Raw genomic sequence first — 23,718 nt, forward strand, 5'->3', positions numbered from 1 at the left:
GGAGAAATCTCCTTCACCTGTCCTCATAGCTCTGCTGGGCGGAAGTGACGTCAAAACGTCAGTCCCGCCCAGCCTCTTAAAGAAACATTTTTTTTTTTGTCATTTGAAAAAATGACATTTTTTTTTTTTTTTTTTTTGCATTTAAGTCTAATTATGAGATCTGAGGTCTTTTTGACCCCAGATCTCATATTTAAGAGGACCTGTCATGCTTTTTTCTATTACAAGGGATGTTTACATTCCTTGTAATAGGAATAAAAGTGATCAATTTTTTTTTATTTTTTTTTTTCAGTGTAAAAAATTATAAAACTAAATAAAAATAAATAAGAAAACCAAAAAACAATTTTTTAAAGCGCCCCGTCCCGACGAGCTCGCGCGCAGAAGCAAACGCATACGCGAGTAGCGCCCGCATATGAAAACGGTATTCAAACCACACAAGTGAGGTATCGCCGCGATCGTTAGAGTGAGAGCAATAATTCTAGCCCTAGACCTACTCTGCAACTCAAAAAATGCAACCTGTAGAATTTTTTAAACGTCGCCTATCGAGATTTTTAAGGGTAAAAGTTTGACGCCATGCCACGAGCGGGCGCAATTTTTAAGCGTGACATGTTGGGTATCATTTTACTCGGCGTAACATTATCTTTCACAATATATAAAAAAATTGGGCAAAATGTATTGTTGTCTTATTTTTTAATTCAAAAAAGTGATTTTTATCCAAAAAAAGTGCGCTTGTAAGACCGCTGCGCAAATACGGTGTGACAAAAAGTATTGCAATGACTGCCATTTTATTCCCTAGGATGTCTGCTAAAAAAAAATATATAATGTTTGGGGGTTCTGATTAATTTTCTAGCAAAAAAATTGTGATTTTCACATGAAGGAGAGAAGTGCCAGAATTCACCTGGTGGGCAAGTGGTTAAAAAAGGCCTGGATACTTTCCTAAATGTACATAAAATAACTGAGTACTAAGATTTGTAGGTAAAGTTGATCCAGGGTAAATCCGATTGCCTCTCGTGGGATCAGGAAGGAATTTTTTCCCCTGCTGTAGCAAATCGGATCATGCTCTGCTGGGGTTTTTTGCCTTCCTCTGGATCAACTGTGGGTATGGAGTTGGGTGTATGGGATTGTACTGTGTTTTTTATTTTGTTTGTTTATTTTTTGTGGTTGAACTGGATGGACTTGTGTCTTTTTTCAGCCTGACTAACTATGTAACTATGTAACTATTGATTTTTTAAGTTCAGGTTCCAAAGACTTTAATACGGTTTGCTGTTTGGGTCAGAAATTTTGCGATGTTCGAGAGTTTTGGTGCGAACCGGGAGATGTTCGGCCCAACTCTAGTTAAGAGTAACCTGAGATCAGATATCAGTTTTCAGGCTAGTACATGTAAGGCAAACATATTTTTAAACTGGTAATAGTTCACATGACTTATTTTTGGTTTGTAGTAAACAAAGACAAGTATTCCAAACTATTACCAGTTTAGAAATCTCCTCACTTTTGAACATCATATGCACAAGTAGAATGATTAGAGAACTGAATAAGTCAGTGCTTTCGTTTTGTTTTTATATTCAAATCATTAGCAACTGAATTATACACCTTCAGCTTTACTGATAGATATGAAAAAACTTATATGCCAGAAAATAAAAATAAAAAACTGTATCTATGCAACACAAATCTACACACATACAAAACATATTAAAGCACTTCTGCCAGAATGTCTTTTCTGATATGTACTGTGGAACATATTTTATCCAGATGTAAACATTCTGTATTGGATTAGCACAGGTCCACTAGCGTACTTCATGACCTAGATCTTGGCCCCATCATAAATAGTCAACATCTAAATAAGACTGAAATAGTATCTCAATTTTTTTTATGTGTGTTGTGTGTCTGGAAGAGAGTCAACAGTCAGAGCTTTCCAGACAGAGTTCATATGTGTACAATCTTCTGATTGACAGAAAGCCAATGGCATCCCTTCTGAACTGTCCCCAATTCTTATAAATAACTATATGCTCAACACACAAATCATCTGCTATACACTAAAATATTGTCCCATCCATTGTTATTTCTGTCAGCAAAATGTTGTGCATATTAAGCTTTACGTATCTTTATCTTAAAGTTACTGTCGTTTTGATAAACCTCTAAAAGCTTTATATTTTTTCCAGTTTGGTTATAAAAAAAAGTTTTTATAAAATACCAGTTATAATTTATTTCCACTAGTCACATCATAAAAACAACAACTTTATCCTAAAATTACTGATAATCCTCTAAAAGGTTTAAAATGTTCTAATTTGGTTTAAAAGAAAAGTTTTACATATACAAGTTATAATTTATTTTTACTGGTTTTGTATGTAACTGTCATGTGTAATGTAATATTTAATGACTGTGCAAATAACCTGCTGTTTAAAATATCACTTTCAAATGTAAATAGTGTTAGACAGCATTAATACATTTTATATTAAAACATACGTTGACAATGTTTTTCAGCTTAATATACAGTATATGTTTCTGCAGTCTGGACTTACTACGAGGCAGCTGTCTGTGAGAGTAAACATGTCATTGATTTTTAGGTGCTGAAGAGATCCACACCCAGCCGCTATGTATCTGAACCCATCAATAGAGATCTAGGAGACATAAAATATATTATTATTACACACATCTGTTATTAAACTGTAAGACACCATCCATAGAATTAAACTGTGAGTTTAGTTGCACTTTCAAAGCAGAAATGCATGCTATGGGTAAGGCTGCGATAGCCGAAACATGTCAGCATTGATCCTGTGTATAAGATGTAGCCATGAAAATAAAGAAAACTCTTTGAATGAGAAGGTGTGTCCAAACTTTCGGTCTGTACTGTATATATATATATATGTGTTATCTTAATAAAAATCTAAAATCTTTTATATAATATTTATTTATTTTCATATTTTCAGTAGATTGTTTTCAGCACCGTTATAATCCCACTTTTCCTCTGTACCTTTATCAATGACCTATGGGATGAGGTGCGTTTTGCTATAGAATCACTCGGATCCCCTCCACACGATATTACCAACAAGTTATTGAGTTGCCAGCTTAAAGTGGTTGTGAAGTCAGAAGGTCTTTTATCTTAATGCATTCTATGTCCACAAGTGTCTCGGCCATCTTAGACTATCCCCCCTGATTAGCTGAGACACAGCAGTGATGCCATTGGCTCCCGCTGCTGTCAATCAAAGTCAGTTAGCCAATCAGGAGGGAGAGGGGCGGGGTCAGGCCACGGCTCTGTGTCAGAATGGACACAGAGAGCTGCGACTTAGCTCGGGTGTTCCATAGCAAGCTGCGGCGGCACTCGACGGGAGGGGAGCAGAAGCACAGAAGATGGACCCAAGAAGAGGAGGATCTGGACTGCTCTGTGCAAATCTACTGCACAGGACAGGTAAGTATAATATGTTTGTTTTTTTAATAGAAAAAAAAACGAGACTTTACAATCACTTTCATTTCCGCTTTGGATGTTCAAACAGGGTAATGAGGATCCCCCAGCCTGAGCACTGAAGCTCAGCAAGAATTTTTCAATTGTGTGGTTGAACTTGGGTATTGTCTGCTTGTTTTAGCTGCACTTTAGCTACACTTAGTAGCATCAGATTGACCCCTTCATGATGAAGGGAAAAAAATACGTAATGCCTGAACACAGTTTTGCAACTTTGCAATGTGTTGGTAAAACTGTAAATATTTTTCATTATAAATTGGGCTTTTATTTAATAGTAAAATGGTAATGGATATCTTCAGATTTTTTTTTTCCCAAGAGAAAACCTAAGCAAAATATAAAAAAAATATATGTTTAAAATGTAGCTGTAAATTTGTTGCTATTACCATATTATGTATTATAAAAAAAATGTTGAATGTTGGCAATCCCTTCACATTCTATTCACCAATACAAGCATTGGGGAATAGAGTAATATAAGTCAGGACATCAGTCCACAGCTTTGGCAGCCAGGCAGTTCCACTATCACACCGTATCCATCATTACTTCTGTCACATGACGTGGTTTCAAAGTAGGTCTTTTTTTATGTTCCCACCGGTGATGAGAATTGCTCTCCAGCAATATGTGGGAAGATGGATCGACAAGGTGGTGGTCAGTAACTGAAGCAGAAATGCCCAAGTTAGAATTCCACTAGCACCGGGTCTGGAGAAATCATGTACTCCTACAATGAACTACACACAAGGATCCGGCCACATGTAGGATTCATTTGCTAGAAAGTTATTCATACCAGATCCTTGTCCTGTATGCTGTCTAGTAAACCACAAAAAAAATCTTAGTAAAATTTATTTGAAAAAAGTACATGTTACAATTGAAGTATTGCTCAAACAGAATTTAGTTAAAATAAAGTTACGTCATGATAAACGTGTTACATTCCACACTTGCTCTATTTCTGTGATGTTTTAGAATTTTCTTTCTTAGCTGATTTACTTTTACATTTAAAGTAGATGTATAATTTTAACCAGATAATCTTCAGTTTGTTGAACCATTGTTTGTCATAAACAATTGGCATGTTTGTTTTCACCTTTTTTTATTCTTAGTACAGCTGATCTCCTGCAGTCTTTTTTGCAGCCACTACCAGTCTACACATTTGAGAGATGACTGCATGGCATCTAATATTGTTGGTTTTCCAACCATAGACCATGTCCATGTAATTGTATATTGTGTTGAAACAGCAACTTGGAGGGACAGATTCAGATAGATCAGCGGATCTTTAGATCCGCGTAATCTATCTGATTTAAGATCCGCCGCCGCAAGTTTTAGAGGCAAGTGGGTAATTCACAAAATACTTACCTCTAAACTTGCGGCGGCGGATCGTAATTCCTCCGGCGGAATTCAAATTCCGCGGCTAGGGGGAGTGTACTATTCAAATCAGGCGCGTCCCCGCGCCGATCGAATAGCACATGCACCGTCCGGAAATGTTCCCAGTGTGCATTGCTCCAAATGACGTCGCAACGACGTCATTGGTTTCGTTGCTTACGTAAATGACGTCCATCCGTATTCGCGAACGACTTACGCAAACGACGTAAAAAATTCAAATTTCGGCGCGGGAACGACGGGCCATACTTAACATTGGCTGCGCCTCATAGAAGCAGGGGTAACTATGCGCCGGAAAAAACCCTTACGTAAACATTGTAAAAACACTGCGTCGGGCCCGCGTACGTTCGTGAATTGGCGCATCTAGCTGATTTACATATTCTCGGCGTAAATCAGCGAGAACGCCCCCAGTGGCCATTTTTAAACTGCAGTTAAGATCCAACGGTGCAACACAGTTACACCTGTCGGATCTTAAGCATATCTATGCGTAACTGATTCTATGGGCCAGATTCACATAGGTTAGAGGATCTTTAGATCCGCGTAACCTATGTGATTTAAGATCCGCCGTCGCAAGTTTTTGAGGCAAGTGGGTAATTCACAAAACACTTACCTCAAAACTTGCGGCGGCGAATCGTAAATCCCCCGGCGGAATTCAAATTCCGCGGCTAGGGGGAGTGTAGTATTTAAATCAGGCGTGTCCCAGCGCCGATTTAAATGCGCATGCGCCGTCCGCGAATTTTCCCGGCGTGCATTGCTCCCAATGATGTCGTAGGACGTCATTGGTTTCGGCGTGAGCGTAACTTGCGTCCAGCGCTTTTGTGAATCGACGTACGCAAACGACATAAAAAAAAAATTTGACGCGGGAACGACGGCCATACTTGGCTGCGCCTCATAGAAGCAGGGGTAACTATACACCGGAAAAAGCCGAACACAAACAACGTAAAAAAAAAACGCCAGGCGGTTGTTCAATTTGGAATCGGCGTAACTGCTCATTAGCATAATTGTCACGTAAAAGATAGGGAAGCGCCACCTAGCGGCCGGCCTGGAATTGCAGCCTAAGATCCGAAGGTGTAACACAGTTACACCTGTCGGATCTTAGGGATATCTATGCGTAACTGATTCTCTGAATCAGTCGCATAGATACGACCGGCACAACTCAGAGATACGACCGGCACAACTCAGAGATACGACGGTGTATCAGGAGATACACCGTCGTATCTCTTTGAGAATCTGGCCCGTAGTCTCTATCAGAAGCTGTGTACAATTAGTAGACAGGGACAGATAGCAGGTTCACCAAATTCTATTTTAATTAAGTTGCAGTTTGTAACATATCAAAAATAATGTTTGAAATTACACTAACATTAGGTATGAGCGTTCAGTTTAGATTGACATTTAACTGTTCGGGTGTTCTTCTGAATGCTGGACTTTTTGCTTGTTCAGTGGGAGCTGAATGCTCAAGAAAATGTTTGCCCAGGGTTCAATCAACATTAAAGACAGCCCTGTATATTGTTAGGGAAGCAGTGGATGCCTGCAACTGCCACATCCTTAGCAATCAGTGACACTGGACTTCTGGGAGATTTACCCCCATTCATGACCAGGACTTTTTTTTGCGATACGACATTGCGTTCGTTTAACTGTCAATAGTGTGGTCATGCAACGCTGTACCTAAATGAAACCTCTGTCATTTTTTCCCAAAAAAATAGGGCTTTACTGGGCTTTACTGGGATTTATTTAAAAAAAAAATTGTGATATAAAAAAAAAGAAAAAAAAGAGAGAATTTTGAAAAAAAAAATTATGTTTTACTTTCTGCTATATAACATATCCCATAAAAAAACGTAAAAATCCTAAATTTAGGCCAGCATGTATTCTGCTACATATTTTTGGTAAAAAATCCTAATAAGCGTATATTGATTGGTTTGCGCAAAGGTTATAGCATCTACAACAGGGGTCTCAAACTGGCGGCCCTCCAGCTGTTGTAAAACTACAAGTCCCATCATGATCAGCAGAGGGCCTATGGGAGTCATGCTTGTAACTGTCAGCCTTGCAAAACTACAAGTCCCATGAGGCATTGCAACAGCTGAAGGGCCACCAGTTTGAGACCCCTGATCTACAAACTATAGGATATATACTGGAAATATTTTTTTTATACTAGTAATGGCATCAATCAGCAACTTATAGCAGGACCTCGATATTGCAGTAGACAGTCTGACACTAACTGACACTTTGTGGGAACCAGTGACACTAATACAGTAATCGTGCCAAAAATATGCACTGTACTAATGACACTGGCTGGGAAGGTGTTAAGATGAATATCTCGGTAACGGCAGCAGCTGCTACCACAACCAAGATATTTATCTTTTTCGTGGCCAGTCCTGTAACCGATAACGGTGGTCTCCGCAGTGGATTTGCCGCAAGATCACCGTTATTGGCGGCGGGAGAGGGCCCCCCTCCCGCTGCTCTCCCGCACCCTCTGCCGCTTACCTGAGCCATCGGCCCCCACCCGTCTCCATAGCATAGCAGAGCGGAAGCAACGTCAAAACGTCACTTCAGCCCATGCTTCTTAAAAGGCACATTTTCTTTTATTGCATTTTAGTCTAAATATGAGATTTGAGGTCTTTTTGACCCCAGATCTCATATTTAAGAGGACCTGTTTTGTTTACATTCCTTGTAATAGGAATAAAAGTGACCCATTGCTATTTATTTTTTTAAACGGTGTAAAAATAAATTAAAATAAATAAGAAAACCCCCAAAAAAATTAAAAGCGCCCCGTCGAGCTCGTGAGAAACGCCCGCATTTGAAAACAGTGTTCAAACCACACAAGTGAGGTATCGCCGCAATAGTTAGATCGAGAGCAATAATTCTAGCCCTAGACCTACTCTAACTCAAAAGATGCAACCTATAGAATTTTTTAAACGTTGCCTATGAAGATTTTTAAGGGTAAAAGTTTGATGCTATTCCACGAGCGGGCGCAATTTTGTGAAGTGTGACATGTTGGGTATCATTTTACTCAGCGTAACATTATCTTTCACATTATAAAAAAAATTGGGCCTTATTTGTTGCCTTATTTTTTAATTAAAAAAAGTGAATTTTTTCCCAAAAAAGTGCGCTTGTAAGACCGCTGTGCAAATACGGTGTGACAAAAATTATTGCAATGACCGCCATTTTATTCTCTAGGGTGTTAGAAAAAATATATATATAATGTTTGGGGGTTCTAAGTAATTTTCTAGCAAAAAAAACTGTTTTAAACTTGTAAACACTGAGTCTGAAAAACTGGCTCGATCCTTAAGTGGTTAATACGTGTGCTGCTTTTACTAAGGGAAGTGATGAATTTTATTCCGTGCTTTGCAAACCAGGACACAATTGGTGAGCCAGAACAAAGGCAGTAGAGAGTTAGAGAGTAGTATTATACAAATAATGATGTATATCACAATTATTGTACCATACTGTCCTTTCAACTTTTTCCCCTGAATTCCAATTTCACAGGTTTATAACAATGTCCTCCCCCGCCCAAACACTCACACCCATTGGGTCCTAGGTTTCTAGTTAGGATTCCTTGATAGTATTCCAGTTTTGAGGACAATACCAGAGTAATACATTCACATCTAATTGATGCTGTATGGGGTACCAAGTCATATTTGTAGAATTCTCTATTCGCCAAGCATCAGACTACAAACTCTAGTTGGCAGCGTAGTACACTGCCACGAGTCAAATATGTCAAAAAGTCAGACTATTGCTGGCTCTTATTAGCACTATGCCAACAACGTGGCTCCAGTGTTTGAAAAAGCCCCCTCTAATAAAATGGCAAAATCTCCTTCAGGTATTTTGAATGATTGCAGGAAAATTGGTTCTTGGTCTTGGCAGTATTGTTTCTCTTCTGCAGTGTGGACTATAGTGTATCCCTATTGCATACAAACTAGTGTATCTGCCAACAAAGGATAGATAGCATGTGCATGTGTGCATTTTTTTTTGCACTATGTATGTCTCATATTGTTTCACTGTAACCATAAATACTTTGTATATGCAGTATTCTTGTTTAGTGTTAAAGGTACATTATTATACTACTAAATCATTTCTTTGTGCTGTACAGCAAGAATTAGCAAAACATTCCATGAAAAGCACAAAAAATAAAGTCAGGTTTTAGTAGTTTGTCATTCAAGCCCCTTTGAGTAAAATATTACTGCAATCTGCAGTATCCGTCTACAGTAATTTCAGACAGCAACTAATTTTGTGCAGTGGTTTGTTATGTACCAAACCCAGTACTTTTATCATCATCATCGTCATCCTCCTCCCCACAACTCCCGAGATCAGCAGGAAAGGAGATGTGATCACAAGCCGGAATGTTCTTGAAAACACACCTGACTCTTGTAGCAGTGCCCACTGGGGAGATTTCCACTCACCTTCTGAAAGAAGGAAAAGGAAAATCTCTACAATGTGGACACAGACAGAAAAAAAAAAACAATTTTCTTATCTTTTAGCAAAATAGAAAAATTTAGAACCTGTGTGATGTTCTTATTATTTGTACGTTTCTGTCCTGGTGTTCCCCCTTTCCCATTATTTCTTATACTAGTATTACGGGGATAAATGTAAGGGTAATTCTCTTTGAAGCCACAGACTGCAAATAAATGTATAAGCATTACACATTAACAAAACATTATGTAACACCATCCATATTAATTCTGAAGCTTTGGCAGAGTTTTTATCCTGCATGCCTGGACAGTCTAAAACTCTCACTGCTAGGATTGTGACAGCTGCACATACATTTGGCAAACATGTTCTGAATATAAAAAAACAACATTACTTGTCCTGGAATTGCTTTTCCTATATTTATACAAGAAAATTTTCTCCCGGGTTCTTCACCATGCTAGGCTTGTATCATTCTTATATCACTCTTGTATCACTCTTCCTCCTACATCTCCTTTGCCCGATCACTTTACACCCACTCCATCATTGCGCACAGTAACATTTATGGAATGGCTCATTTTGCTGCTTCTTTATGGAAAGTGGTTAGTTAACACTGGCTAGATTAGTGTATCACAATGTACATATCTTTTCTCCTATAACCTTCAAGGACAGCACACCTGAGAGATGAGAGGCCCCTCCCTAGCAGAAAACACAACAAATTGACAGCCATTATAAGTTCCCACCTTGACCCTCTGTTTGTAATAAAGCAACGCCCAAAACTGGTCCACAAAAGGAATAATTCCACATAGGTACTTACCACCTACTATTCAACACTTTTCTCTCCTCCAAATGGGCAGAAAGTAGGCCTGCCCTCCTGGAAGGTTCCTAGAAACACTGTTACCGGTAAGTCTAACTGTTGGTATTTAGTATGATCTGCTCCCATGTCAGGTCTCAGGCCCCGTACACACGTCCGAGAAACTCGACGGGCAAAACACATCGTTTTGCTCGTCGAGTTCCTTGTGAAGCCGCCGAGGATCTCGGCGAGCCAAATTTCCTCATTGACTAACGAGGAAATAGAGAACATGTTCTCTATTTGGCTCGATGAGTTCCTCGTCGGTTTCCTCGGCCAAAAGTGTACACACGACCGGGTTTCTCGGCAGAATACGGCTCCGATCGAGTTTCTGGCTGAATTCTGCCGAGAAACTCGGTCGTGTGTATGGGGCCTTAGTGTTTATGTTGCAACACTTACAAAAGAAGAGCAAGAGAGAAGGCAAACACTGTAGGGTTTTTGCTCCTTCACTGCATAACAGCAATCCCCATCGTGCATTTGCTAACAAATAGCTAGTATGCATGTGTGCATGTATGCATATTTGTAGTTGGTGGTTGCCTTCATACGAGGGGAGGCCAATAAGTTCTTACTCTCACCATGATCTAGATGTGCTTCGGATCGGAAATTGTGCAGGTTTATTGCAGTCGGTGTTTTGCCGGACAAAGTTGAATACCGAGCCGTGATGCGAAAAACAGAGTGGAATGTGCACAAAGCACTTTGGACCTGTACCACAAAGATGAGGAGGAGTATTTAAACAGATTAGTGACCATGGGTGAAAGCTGGGTATATATATACCATTAAGCATTCAACTTTGTCCGGCATGACACCTACTTCATTTCTATTGGCTCTAACTAAAATTCACCATGACCTACAAAAAAAAAAAAAAAATGTCATGCATATTACTAAGATATTCATTATAAACCTGCAACATTTCAGATCCCTAGCACATCTAGGTCATGTTAAGGGTAAGAACTTTTTGACCTCCCCTGTATTTCTCCCTGTACCTGTAAATAGTTTGTATGTCCAGAATGCACAAGGCGAGAGATATGTGTGTGAGATGGACATCTTTTACTAACAAAAGCAGAATACATTGTTATATACAATTAAATCTGGTCTTACTCAACATATCAGTGCCACCAATTGTCGCGTATAAGGCTTCCTTGACATTGCCGTTTTAGACGAGATTTCAGCAGCAAGAATTTGTGGATTCTTATGGCTAGAATGACAGGTGCATGCAAATAGTGCTGACCACTCAGCAATATATAAACCTTTGACAGACTGACAGAGGTCCCTGCTGTTGTCATGTAGCCGCACACCAAGTGGTTACTTGTGGTTAGGGACAGATGTTCAAGCCTGGACACAGCTGACTGCATCCAGGCTCAGATGTACATCCCTAACCACTTGGTGTGTGGCTCCATGAGAACAGCGGTAGTCACTGTCAGCCTGTCATTAGATTTCATAAGCTCCAGAACTGACACTTTTTGCATGCGCCTGTCAATCTGGCCGTAAGAATCTTGCCACTGGTGGGCGCTGATAAACAACCGTATTAAGGAGGCCTCGGGCAAACATTATCCCCAAAGATTTTTTGTATGATACAAGCAATGACATTTTGTACCACGGAAATGGAACCGTTCAAACAGCCATGACACACGTCACAGCGACTTTGAAAAAGGTTCCGGCAGTCCTTTTTTCAGATTTCACTGCAACTTGCATTGACTTCTGTTAAATTAAGTCGCAAGCCACTGTGAAATTCGATGTACAAATCACACTGATGTGTTGCTTTGAAATTGCGTTGAAGTAGTGCGATTTCAAAGCCGCACCAGTGTGAACAGGGGCTCAATCACCATATTTGATTAACTATAATGTAATGCACATGGCGTGTGCAGTATGTATGTTTATTGCAGATTTTCTTTCTCATCAGGAAATAATATATGAAAAAAAAAATAATTATGAGATATTTCATATTATTTTGTATTTCTTTTAGACAGCATGTGGAGCTTGTGACTGCTTTTCAAACGCTTAGGTGTTATCTTCCTACAGCCTATTCAAAAAAATAACAATCACTTGAAGATCAATTAATAGCTCATGCTTCAATTTACAAAGATAGGTGAATAATTCATTGCACTGACTCTTTCCATATGGAGCATTTTATTCTATATACATTTAAATATAAATACATGTATATGTAAATACAGTATATAAGTCAAATTGACTTAAAACCAATGTAGTTTTCTTTAAAACGTGAACCTCTTTAAAACGGTATTAACTAAAGTTATGTAATTGGAAGATATTTAAAAATTTTTTTTTAGGGAAGGCTGTTGTAGTTGGAATTAGACAGCATCTGTTTTAAGCAGATGTCAGTCACTAAGCTAATACTAAATAAGGAAAAGAATTTGACATAGTGATATTTTTCCAAGTAAATTTTGCCTAAGCAGTCTTCATGGTGAAATTTGAGGCCAGTTTTAGGCTTTGTTCACACAGGTAAAAACCATACGCCCATGGAGGGCCGTGTTTACAGGCACGGGAATGCACAGGTGCATCCTAATCCGTAGGGAGCCCCATTGCTGACAATTAGGATGCAGCAGATGCATGGACAAAGCCGCTGCTCCCAATGTGACATCTATGTGGGTGCCTGGCCCCAAATGCATCCTGAATGCGTTTGGGAGCAATAGAGAGCAATGGGACTGCCTGCAAGGATATTCATGGAATACCTGTGTATTTCTGTGCAGGCAAACACAGCCCATACGGTTGTGTACACCACCATGTGAACAAGGCCTAAAAGTGTATAAAATAGCCAGAATGTTTATGTTTTGTTATAATATTGAATTTAAAAAGACACATCATTCATGAACATAAGGAAGGTGGGGCCAAATTCTCAAAAACTCTGTGTAACTTAAATTTCAGCAGTTAAGTTACACTGACTTAAAATTTCTACCTAAGTGCCTGATCGTCAAAGCACTTAGGTAGAAATTACACGCTGTGTAACTTAAGTGCCGCCGTCGTAAGGCGGTCCTCCTCTCCTGGGGGCGTTTAAAATTTAAATGAGGCGCGCTCCCGCGCCGGCCGTACTGCGCATGCGTGTGACGTCATTTTCCCGACGTGCAGCGCGCGAACGTAATTAACGCCGGTCGGCTTTGAGAATTTCGACGGGACACTAAAGTTGCGACGGGTGAAAAAAAAAGACGCGCCGGGAAAACAAATAATTATAAAAAAAAATGACAGCGTCGCTCAGCATGCATTCCTGAGAGGGAGAACTCCATGCCAATTTTCAAAGAAAAAAACGGCATGGGTTCCCCCCCCAGGAGCATACCAGGCCCTTAGGTCTGGTATGGGTTGTAAGGAGACCCCCCCACGCCGAAAAATTTACGTAGGGGGTCCCCCTACAATCCATACCAGACCCGTATCCAAAGCACGCTACCCCGGCCGGCCAGGAATGGGAGTGGGGACGAGCGAGCGCCCCCCCCCTCCTGAGCCGTGCCAGGCCGCATGCCCTCAACATGGGGGGGTTGGGTGCTCTGGGGCAGGGGGGCGCACTGCGGGCCCCCCCACCCCAGAGCACCCTGTCCCCATGTCGATGAGGACAGGACCTCTTCCCGACAACCCTTGCCATTGGTTGTCGGGGTCTGCGGGCGGAGGCTTATCGGAATCTGGGAGTCCCCTCAAATAAGGGGGCCCCCAGATACCGGCCCCCCACCCTAAGTGAATGGATATGGGGTACATCGTACCCCTATCCATTCACCTGGAGGCAAAAAGTAAAATGTAGTAAACACACAACACAAGGCTTTTTAAAATATTTTATTATTCTGCTCCGGATGCCCCCCCTGTCTTCGTTATTAGCTCAATTACCAGGGGGGGCTTCTTCTTCCGCTCTCCGGGGGTCTTCCGCTCTCCGGGGGTCTTCTCCGGACTCCGGGGGGCTTCTTCCATCTTCTCCCCTCTTCCGCTGTTGACTCGGCGAACCCCGGTTCTTCTGCAGCTCTCCGGTGCCTTCTTCTTCAGCGCTGGCTGCCTGCTATGTTTGTGTGTTAGCTCGATTTCAAACAGGCAGCCAGCGCGGTCTTCTGTGGCGTCAGGGTCTTCTCTTCCTTTCTTCCGATGTTGCCTCGTCGCCTGTTGTCGCTGTAATGATGGAAGCGCGCCTTGCATCCCATTTATATAGGCATCACCGTCCCATCATGCTCCGGTAGGTACCCACGTGGTGGGTGCACGTGGGTAGGCACCCACCACGTGGGTACCTGCCGGAGCATGATGGGACGGTGATGCCTATATAAATGGGATGCAAGGCGCGCTTCCATCATTACAGCGACAACAGGCGACGAGGCAACATCAGAAGAGGGGAGAAGACCAGAAGACCCTGACGCCACAGAAGACCGCGCTGGCTGCCTGTTTGAAATCGAGCTAACACACAAACATAGCAGGCAGCCAGCGCTGAAGAAGAAGGCACCGGAGAGCTGCAGAAGAACCGGGGTTCGCCGAGTCAACAGCGGAAGAGGGGAGAAGATGGAAGAAGCCCCCCGGAGTCCGGAGAAGCCCCCCCCGGAGAGCGGAGAAGACCCCCGGAGAGCGGAAGACCCCCGGAGAGCGGAAGAAGAAGCCCCCCCTGGTAATTGAGCTAATAACGAAGACAGGGGGGGCATCCGGAGCAGAATAATAAAATATTTTAAAAAGCCTTGTGTTGTGTGTTTACTACATTTTACTTTTTGCCTCCAGGTGAATGGATAGGGGTACGATGTACCCCATATCCATTCACTTAGGGTGGGGGGCCGGTATCTGGGGGCCCCCTTATTTGAGGGGACTCCCAGATTCCGATAAGCCTCCGCCCGCAGACCCCGACAACCAATGGCAAGGGTTGTCGGGAAGAGGTCCTGTCCTCATCGACATGGGGACAGGGTGCTCTGGGGTGGGGGGGCCCGCAGTGCGCCCCCTGCCCCAGAGCACCCAACCCCCCCATGTTGAGGGCATGCGGCCTGGCACGGCTCAGGAGGGGGGGGGCGCTCGCTCGTCCCCACTCCCATTCCTGGCCGGCCGGGTAGCGTGCTTTGGATACGGGTCTGGTATGGATTGTAGGGGGACCCCCTACGTCAATTTTTCGGCGTGGGGGGGTCTCCTTACAACCCATACCAGACCTAAGGGCCTGGTATGCTCCTGGGGGGGAACCCATGCCGGTTTTGAATTTAAAAATTGCCGTGGAGTTCTCCCTCAGGAATGCATACCAAATGCCGTCGCTGGAATGGGCCTTTACAAGGTTTGGCTAACTTTCCACATTGTAAAACCAGCCCTAATTTTGCGCCGGCAAATTCGGAACTTAGGCAGAAATCAAAGTGCTGAAATGCTTTGAAAATCTGCTTAAGTCCTCATTTGCATACGCAAAGCTGGATTTCAATGAGAAATGCCCCCAGTGGCGGATGCGGTACTGCATCCTAAAATCTGACCGTGTAAGTGTCTTACACATGTCAGATTTTCTGCCTAACTTTGGAAAAAGCCTTTTGAGAATCGTTTCCAAAGTTAGGCACAGGGATACGCAGGCTGAACAGCAGTTAAGTCTGCGTATCTCTTTTGAGAATTTGGCCCGTGATTTCTACACATGGCACATCATTTTTCTTAATGAGAACATCAAAACTACCCAGAAAAGGATAGGAAAACTTTTGAACTATAAGTGATAATTCTATTTGACACAAAAGACTTTTTTAAATCACTATCCACCAGTTTTATAACCATCCTTTGTGATTGTTATTCCCCCTTCTAGTGTATAACCCTCTCCTTTTCTTATCTGACTATCAAAGTTTAATGTGGAGAATAGGGCGCTTCGGATAACAAGGAGACTTTATCAAACAGTACATGACTGGCTCTTGAAATGTGATTAAAGTGGAGGTTCACCCAAAAACCTTTTTTTTAACATTAGATTGAGGGTCGTTTTGTCAAGGGGAATCGGGTGTTTTTTTTACAATCGAAGCAGTACTTAGCGTTTTAGAGATGCATCTTCTCCGCCGCTTCTGGGTATGGGCTGCGGGACTGGGCGTTCCTACTTGATTGACAGGCTTCCGACAGGCTTCCGACGGTCGCAAACATCGCGTCACGATTTTCCGAAAGTAGCCGACGTTCGGCTTCTTTCGGCTACTCGTGACGCGATGTATGCGACCGTTGGAAGCCTGTCAATCAAATTCGGAAGGCCCAGTCCCGAAGACCATACCCGGAAGCGGCGGAGAAGATCGCTCTCTAAAACGGTAAGTACTGCTTCGATTTAAAAAAAAACTACCCGATTCCCTTTGAAAAAATGAGCATCAATCTAATGTTAAAAAAAATTTGCTTTAATGCACCACAGCAGCACTTTAGAAGAGGGAAGCACAGAGGGAAGCACACTCTATAGCAGGGGTCTCCAAACTGTGGCCCGAGGGCTGGATGTGGCCCTTTGCTAGCCTTTATCAGGCCCTTGGGCACTATTTCTCCCACTGACACCAACAATGGGGCCCTGTTTCTTCCACTGATACCAATGATGGGATACTATTTCTCCTACTAAGAGGGACACTACTCCTTCTATTGACCACCAACCCTAAGGCCATATTTATTCTTACTGATGCCATGCCCCGGACATTTCTACCCCGCTAGCCACAATCCGGCCCTCCTAAAGCCTGAAGGACAATAAACTGGCCCTTTGTTTGAAAAGTTTGAAAACCCCTGCTCTATAGGAAAAACAATGCAGAGAGGAAGGCGCTTCTAATTGCAGTATTAAAACACTTTAGTGACAAGGAAGGGTTAAAAACACTTACAAGATCGAAGTAATAAACCGGCATATCAATGATTCCATAACATCCAGCCCAAGAGGCATCCCGCGTTATGGATTCATTGATATGCCTGTTTATCACTTCCATCTTGTAAGTGTTTCTAACCCTTCCTTGTCACTAAAGTGTTTTATTACTGCACTTAGAAGCACCTTCTTCTCTGCCAAGTTTAATTACCATTGCTGTGTATGTTTATGTTGTTTTTTGATTTTTTATTTAGAGATTGTCTTAGGCAGGCCATACGCAGTTCGAATCGATTCGAACCGTGTATGGACAGGCTGAATGTACCAAGTTGATCGATCAATCAACTTGGGTACAACCAGCATGTTGCGTTTTACCTGCGATTATCACTGGCAGCTGCTATAGCTGCTAGCAATAATCACTGTCTTCCCCTGACCGGAACAGCTTCCCCTGTCCGGAAAAAACAATGGCCTTGCATATGTATATGGCTGGCCTTACTTATATTCTGCTAAAACTTTGTGTATTAGTACTGCTTGGACCTTGAAGAAGGGTGTTCACCTCTGAATGCTAGTCCTGAAAGTGTACACGTTAGTGCAAATAAAAAAAGTATCATGGACGGTACTGTTCTTGTTGCAAGTGCACTAATATGGCTACAATCAGCTCAAGCATGGAATTAACTCAAAAATACAATGGACATAACTGAGGCATTCATTCTGAATTTAAATTTTTTATAAACCAATTGGTCCAGCTAAGATCTGCACAGTTTATTGCACCCCTAATATGTGTTAAAAAAAGTCATATATTAACCTGTTTGTGTATGACCAATATTAATGAACATCAAGCAGTGTGATCTTTGAGCTGCAGCGGAATATGATCTATGGAAGGGTTTGTTCACACATGTGGCCAGGGGGAGGTAAAACCAGACATCTGAGCCTGGGTTTAACCGCCCCTGACCGTCCACCTGAACACAGACATGCAACCACCCTGGGCTATACACATGCCATGAGCAGACGTTACCTATACAAGACTATGGGGCAATCTCACAACCATGTGCAATATGTGTGATAAAGGCACAGTGATGAGGCATCTACAGGGTTAAATTGAGCAGAATATTGCCTCCTCGCTACTTGTCAAGCAGTTCACCATGGATTGGTGCACACGGTGAATGAGCCCTTAGAATCCTGCAGTGCTTGGTGTACACACAACAGTTATTTGCATCTGGAGTTATCACTACTTTACTTATTTAGCATGTGTACTTGGGGCCAGATCCTCAAAAAGGATACGCCGGCGTATCAGTATCCCTGTTTCTATCTTTGGAACTGATCCACAGAATCAGTTTCCAAAAGATAGACAGAAGATCCGACATGTGTAAGGGACTTACACTGCCGGATCTTAGGATGCAGTACCGCATCCGCCGCTGGGGGCATTTTGCGTCGAAATGCCGCTTCGGGTATGCAAATTAGCACTTACGGAGATCCACGAAGCTTTTACGCTTCGTTTTTTCTCCGTAAGTATTAAGTTGCATGTGTAATTAGGGCTGCTTTTACAAAGTGTAAACTGTTTACACCTTGTAAAAGTAAACCCTTCTTACCCGCGACGCTGTTATTTTATTTTTTGAAAAAAAAAAATTCCCGGCGTATCTTTTTTTTTCCCCGACACAACTTTTTTGACCCGGCGCGATTCACGAAGCTCGGCGTAACGTAATTTCGCGCTATGCACGTCGGGAAAATGACGGCACGAGCATGTGCAGTATGTCCGGCGCGGGACTCGCCCCCATTTGAATAGGAACGCCTTGCGCCGGACGGATTTAAGTTACACAGCCGAAAATTTCTAGGTAAGTGCTTTGTGGATCGGGCACTTAGGTAGAAATTTTGCGGCAGTGTAACTTAAATCAGAATATTTAAGTTACGGCGGCTCTTTGTGGATCTGGCCCTTGGTTTCCACAGCGGTATCCAACTATGCCTCCGATACCGGCATAGCTTAGCACGGAACAAAATGATATATTTAAAGAACTCTGTAAAATCAACATTTTAATTAAAGATAATTTTATGAACCAGGGGAAATGTAAAGCCAACAACAGCAGACTAATGTGTGACATAGGCAAAACAGCAGAAATATTATGCCGGTGTCAAGCAGTCACTGTGGCTGCTTTCCAAAAACAATATTTTATGGTCTAGCAAATCAGAATTTATTCTTGGCTAGAAAAAAATAATTCTTAACTTTATTAATGGTATCTTGTTTGGAAAAAAAAATGGCTGCATTGTCTTAAACATTAGTATGAATAATGTAACATACATCCAATAGTAGTATGCAGTAATGTCCAGTATGACCATCAGTCACCAAGAAGGTAGTATTTTTACAAGCAGCAGTTTACTAATTTGATACAGTAATATGATTATGCCAAGCCTATTATAGTTCAAAATAAAGCCACAGAGTAATTTACTTTATTTGACAAAGTAATCAGACTACCACTGATCTGTTCCCTTTCGGGCGAAAAAAAAAGAAAAAGGAAGCAAACCTTATTCTTTTTTATTTCTGAACTTGAATAGACTTAGAGGTAATCAGATGCATGTCCATTTACATCCGCCTGCCCATTGATTTACATCTTCCAGCTACATCAGTATGCGTCTGTCAATGCTCTGCCTGTTTGTCTCTGTATCAGATGTAACTACAGTTTAGCGCTCACCTGCAAAGTACTAGATTGAGAAGCACAAGGATTGTGGGATATATAGTTTCTTCACAGGAGGTGTCAGCTCTCACACTACAGACAGAGGTAACGCATGAATCTGTGCAGTGCCAAGAGGCATTCCACGTTTGAACAAACAGAAACTGCTGACACAAGAATGTGACAATTTACTCTACTGAAGGATGTGCGTACAGGCCAAAAAATTAAACCATAAAACGACATGGTCAATGCACCTCTTATTAAGGTGAAAAGCACAAGCTGCAGGTAGGAAGGTTTATAATTTCTTTTAAAGTGGCAGTAAACTGCTGTTTTTTTTTTAAACACCTGGCAAGGCAATATCATATTGTACTAGTTTGCATCGCATACTAGCACATTATGTGAAACTTACCTTAGAACAAAGCTCTCCAGCGGCGCGCTGTGATCGCTGAATGCGCTTCCATCTTCACCAGTCTTCCTTCCGGGTTCGCAGACTCCGGCTGTGTGAGTGGCTGAAACCACGATTATGTCACTCCTGCGCATGCACGTGGGAGACGTTTATGGCACAGGACTCTGAAGGAACGTCACAGTTATGGCGATCCTTCAGAGCATATGCGCTGGTGATGTCACCGGCTGCATCTACAGTAAAAATGCTCTAAACTGTGCACATTTAGGAGATATTTGCAGTACCTATAGGTAAGCCTTATTATAGGCTTACCTATAGGTAAAAATCATGAATGGGAGTTTTCTCCCACTTTAAAGTGAACTTGTGACCAGGCTATGGACAGTCAAGATTTTAAATATACCTAACAAGCAGTAAATTAACTTTAAAGCCAAACTTGCGGATTGTTTAAAAATGACCCATGAAGTAAAGGCCCCTCCTCCACACTGTTTATTTAGTCTACCAGTAGAGAAATAAGCAGAAAAACATTATTCCTATTGCCAAAATCCTTTTTTTTTTTTCAAAGCATCTGCTTAGTCTTCCTGCCTATAACAAATCCTAATATGAGCCACCACTGTGCATGGTTTACTCCTTCCCTGCCAAATCTGCTAAAGAGGTGGTAAAAACGTGGGCATACTGTACAGTACATGACTTTCCCACCAAATATAAACTTGACACATGTAGCAAATGAAACAAGACATATGAAAACATCCCAAAAAGGATCTACAACAGATTAGCTCTAGAGATGATGGTAAAAAGATTGTGCTTGATTCTACATTTTCTGCAACTCCAGTGCTTAAAGAGGAGTTGCAGTCTGTAAAAAAATAAATATAAGTCAGCAGCTACAAATACTGTAGCTGCTGACTGTTAACATAAGGACACTTACCTGTTAAGGGATCCCACGATGTCAGCACCCCTAGCCGATAGGTCAATCAGCTTCGGGTGCAGGTGCCGGTATTTGTAGTAAGGTAAACAGAAAATGAAGCCTTGCGACTTCACAGCCTGTTTCTACTGCACATGTGCGAGTCACGCTGCACTTTCTAAACAGTCCAACTGTCTTCTGGGACCTGTGCGTGTCCCAGAAGGCAGCAGAGAAAATGAGGAGGGAATGTCATAGGGGCGATCTTAACCGGACGTAGGAGCGCGTACCAGTGTCAAGGTACCTGTCCCCCCCCCCCCCCAAAAAAGTGCAAAATGTGGCAGAGGGTGTAAACAAAGCAGAGCCTCCCCTGCAAGGCAATGTAATATTGTACTAGTATGAATCCCATACTAGCACATTATGAGAGACTTACCTTAGAACGAAGCTCTCCAGCGCCACGCTGTCACTGCTGAGAGGGCTGACATCTTCCTCCAGTCTTCCTTCCGGGTTCGCGTCCTCGGCCTACATAAGTGGCCGGGAGAATGATGTCACTCCTGGGCATGCGCACAGGAGCCGCTGTTTACGGCACGGTATGTCAAACCTTCAGAACGCATGTGCAAGGAACATCACCGGCTGCATGCACTCTAAATATCTCCTAAACTGTACACGTTTAGGAGATATTCACAGTACCTACAGATAAAACTTACTACATTGGAACCTTGGATTGCGAGTAACGCGGTTAACAAGCGTTTTCCACTGCGAAAACTGTATTTTGAAAAATCCTAACTCGGTTTGCGAGTGTTGTCTCGCAAAACTAGCAGGATTCAGGCCAAAGCGGTATGCAGTACCGCGTTTGGCCTGAGGTGGGAAGCGTTGAATAGGGCCGTTCGAAAAATGCTCAGAAAGACCCGGAAATACTCCATTCCCGAGCCTTTCTGAGGTTTGCCGAGGTCAGCAGAGCTGTCCTTGGGCCTTTCCGGCTGTTTCCGGGGCTCTCCGGCACCCCCCACCTCTGGCCACATGCGGAATTGCATGTCATTGTAGTCAATGCGGAACAAATTATTTCCATTTCCATTGACTTCAATGGGGAAACTTGCTTGGATATGCGAGTACTTTGGATTACGAGCATTCTCCTGGAACGGATTATACTCGTAATCCGAGATTCCACTGCATAGGCTTGCCTGTAGGTACAAGTGGTAGAACAGAGTTTACTACCACTTTAAAACCGCTATGTAGCAGTATGTTCTCAGAGTCAATAGGCTGCAGCTACTATTGCTGTCGGGGCAAGACTTATCTTCTATAATGGTAATCCTTCATATTGGCATTTTTCAGAGGCTGCTGGGACCAAGTCAAATGTAGAATTTTTTTCAAAATGTAATTAAACTTTAAGGACATACAAGAGAGCCGGGATAGAGGGGAAGGCAATATAATTTCGCTAGGGGGTTGTGCTGTGGTGAAGCAGCACTTTAGATGAAAAGGGTCTTTAATCTAACTGTTTAGAGAGATAGTATCTCTAGACTTTATGTGTTGTAACATATTAGGTGCTCTCATTTCTGCATTTGTCAGAAGGGAAAAAATGTGCTTACATCTGCTGAAGTAGGGCAATGCCTTCCTAGTTTTAATACACTGTAATATATATATATATATATATATATATATATATATATATATATATATATATATATATATATATATATATATATATATATATAAAGCAAACTACTGAGTTAGTTTAGATTATAAAAATACATTAAAGAGGCACACCAGATTTGTAGAGGCAGAAACAACACAAAAAAAGCATGGCTTTAAATTAAGCGTAGCCAAGCAAAATTATCATTCAGGGAACAAGCAATTGTTCCAGATCCTCCCTCCCTTCTTTAGTGATACATGATTGAAATATTTACCACAATGATGACCTCATGTTTCAGTTACCTCCAGCAGCTGTGATCCCACCCAAGATATCCCAAAAAGTTAGGGCTTCTCCAGCTAATGCAAACTCATACAGCCTTGGACCACTAATTTACTTTGCAGAAATGTATCTACAATTTTAACAAACCAGTTTCATGTGACTGTAGAAGCATGACAACAGTATTTGAAACCTTCAGAGCTGAAAAACTGGATGCTGGATTTCAAAATTAAAGTAGAAACAAAGGCAAAACCTTTTTTCAATTTGGACAGAGTAAGCTAGGGTTTGCCTTCTTTGTCCTATTCGGGAGGTTTCTCTTTACTTCCTGCCACATAGCCAAAACAGGAAGTAAAAGGAAATCCCTCCAAAGTGAGGGAGTCCCTGGTTGTCACCAGGTTTACCAGAACTAGTGTCTCCATTGGCAGATTTCCACTCTATTGCCACGTACACACGGTTGGAATTTCTGACAACAAATGTTCGATGTGAGCTTGCCTACAAATCCGACCGTGTGTCTGCCCCATCGGACATTTACTTTTGGAATTTCCGACAACAAAAATTTGAAAGCTGAGTACGCGGCAATAGAGTGGAAATTTGATGCATGCTCGCAATCAATTCGACGCATGCTTGGAATCATTGAACTTTATTTTTCTCGGCTCGTCGTAGTGTTGTACGTCACTGCGTTCTTAACGTTCGGAATTTCCGACAACATTTGTGTGACCGTGTGTATTCAAGACAAGTTTGAGCGAACATCCGTCGGAAAAAAAATCCACGGTTTTGTTGTCGGAACGTTCGATCGTGTGTACGCGGCATTTTCCTGTTCTGGGGACAACCCAAAATATGAGATTTTCTTTTACTGCCACTTGATGATAATGATAAACAGGACAAATAGAGTGGGGGCGAATTTCTCTAACAGGGGCACCGACAGCATTAGAGACCTGACAGGCCTGCAGAACCGGCTGAGATTCAAACCATCTATAGCTGGCTTAGGAGAAGTATACCTGGTTAAGACTGTTCCAGTGCTTTAGAGCCGGTTCACACTGGGGCGACCTGGGATCCG

General features: G+C 42.1%; 1 protein-coding gene across 1 annotated transcript in view; it reads right to left on the reverse strand.

Moving 5' to 3' along the window:
- Positions 1–23,718, reverse strand: part of FBXL13 (F-box and leucine rich repeat protein 13) — a 227,913-nt gene that overhangs the window by 72,343 nt on the left and 131,852 nt on the right. Inside the window, exon 13 of the mRNA XM_040343479.1 lies at positions 2,517–2,615. Coding sequence (XP_040199413.1) covers positions 2,517–2,615 — 99 coding nt within the window. The remainder of the gene's footprint in view (positions 1–2,516; positions 2,616–23,718) is intronic.

The sequence above is a fragment of the Rana temporaria genome, chromosome 3 (assembly GCF_905171775.1).
Source record: "Rana temporaria chromosome 3, aRanTem1.1, whole genome shotgun sequence".
Lineage (NCBI taxonomy): Eukaryota > Metazoa > Chordata > Amphibia > Anura > Ranidae > Rana > Rana temporaria.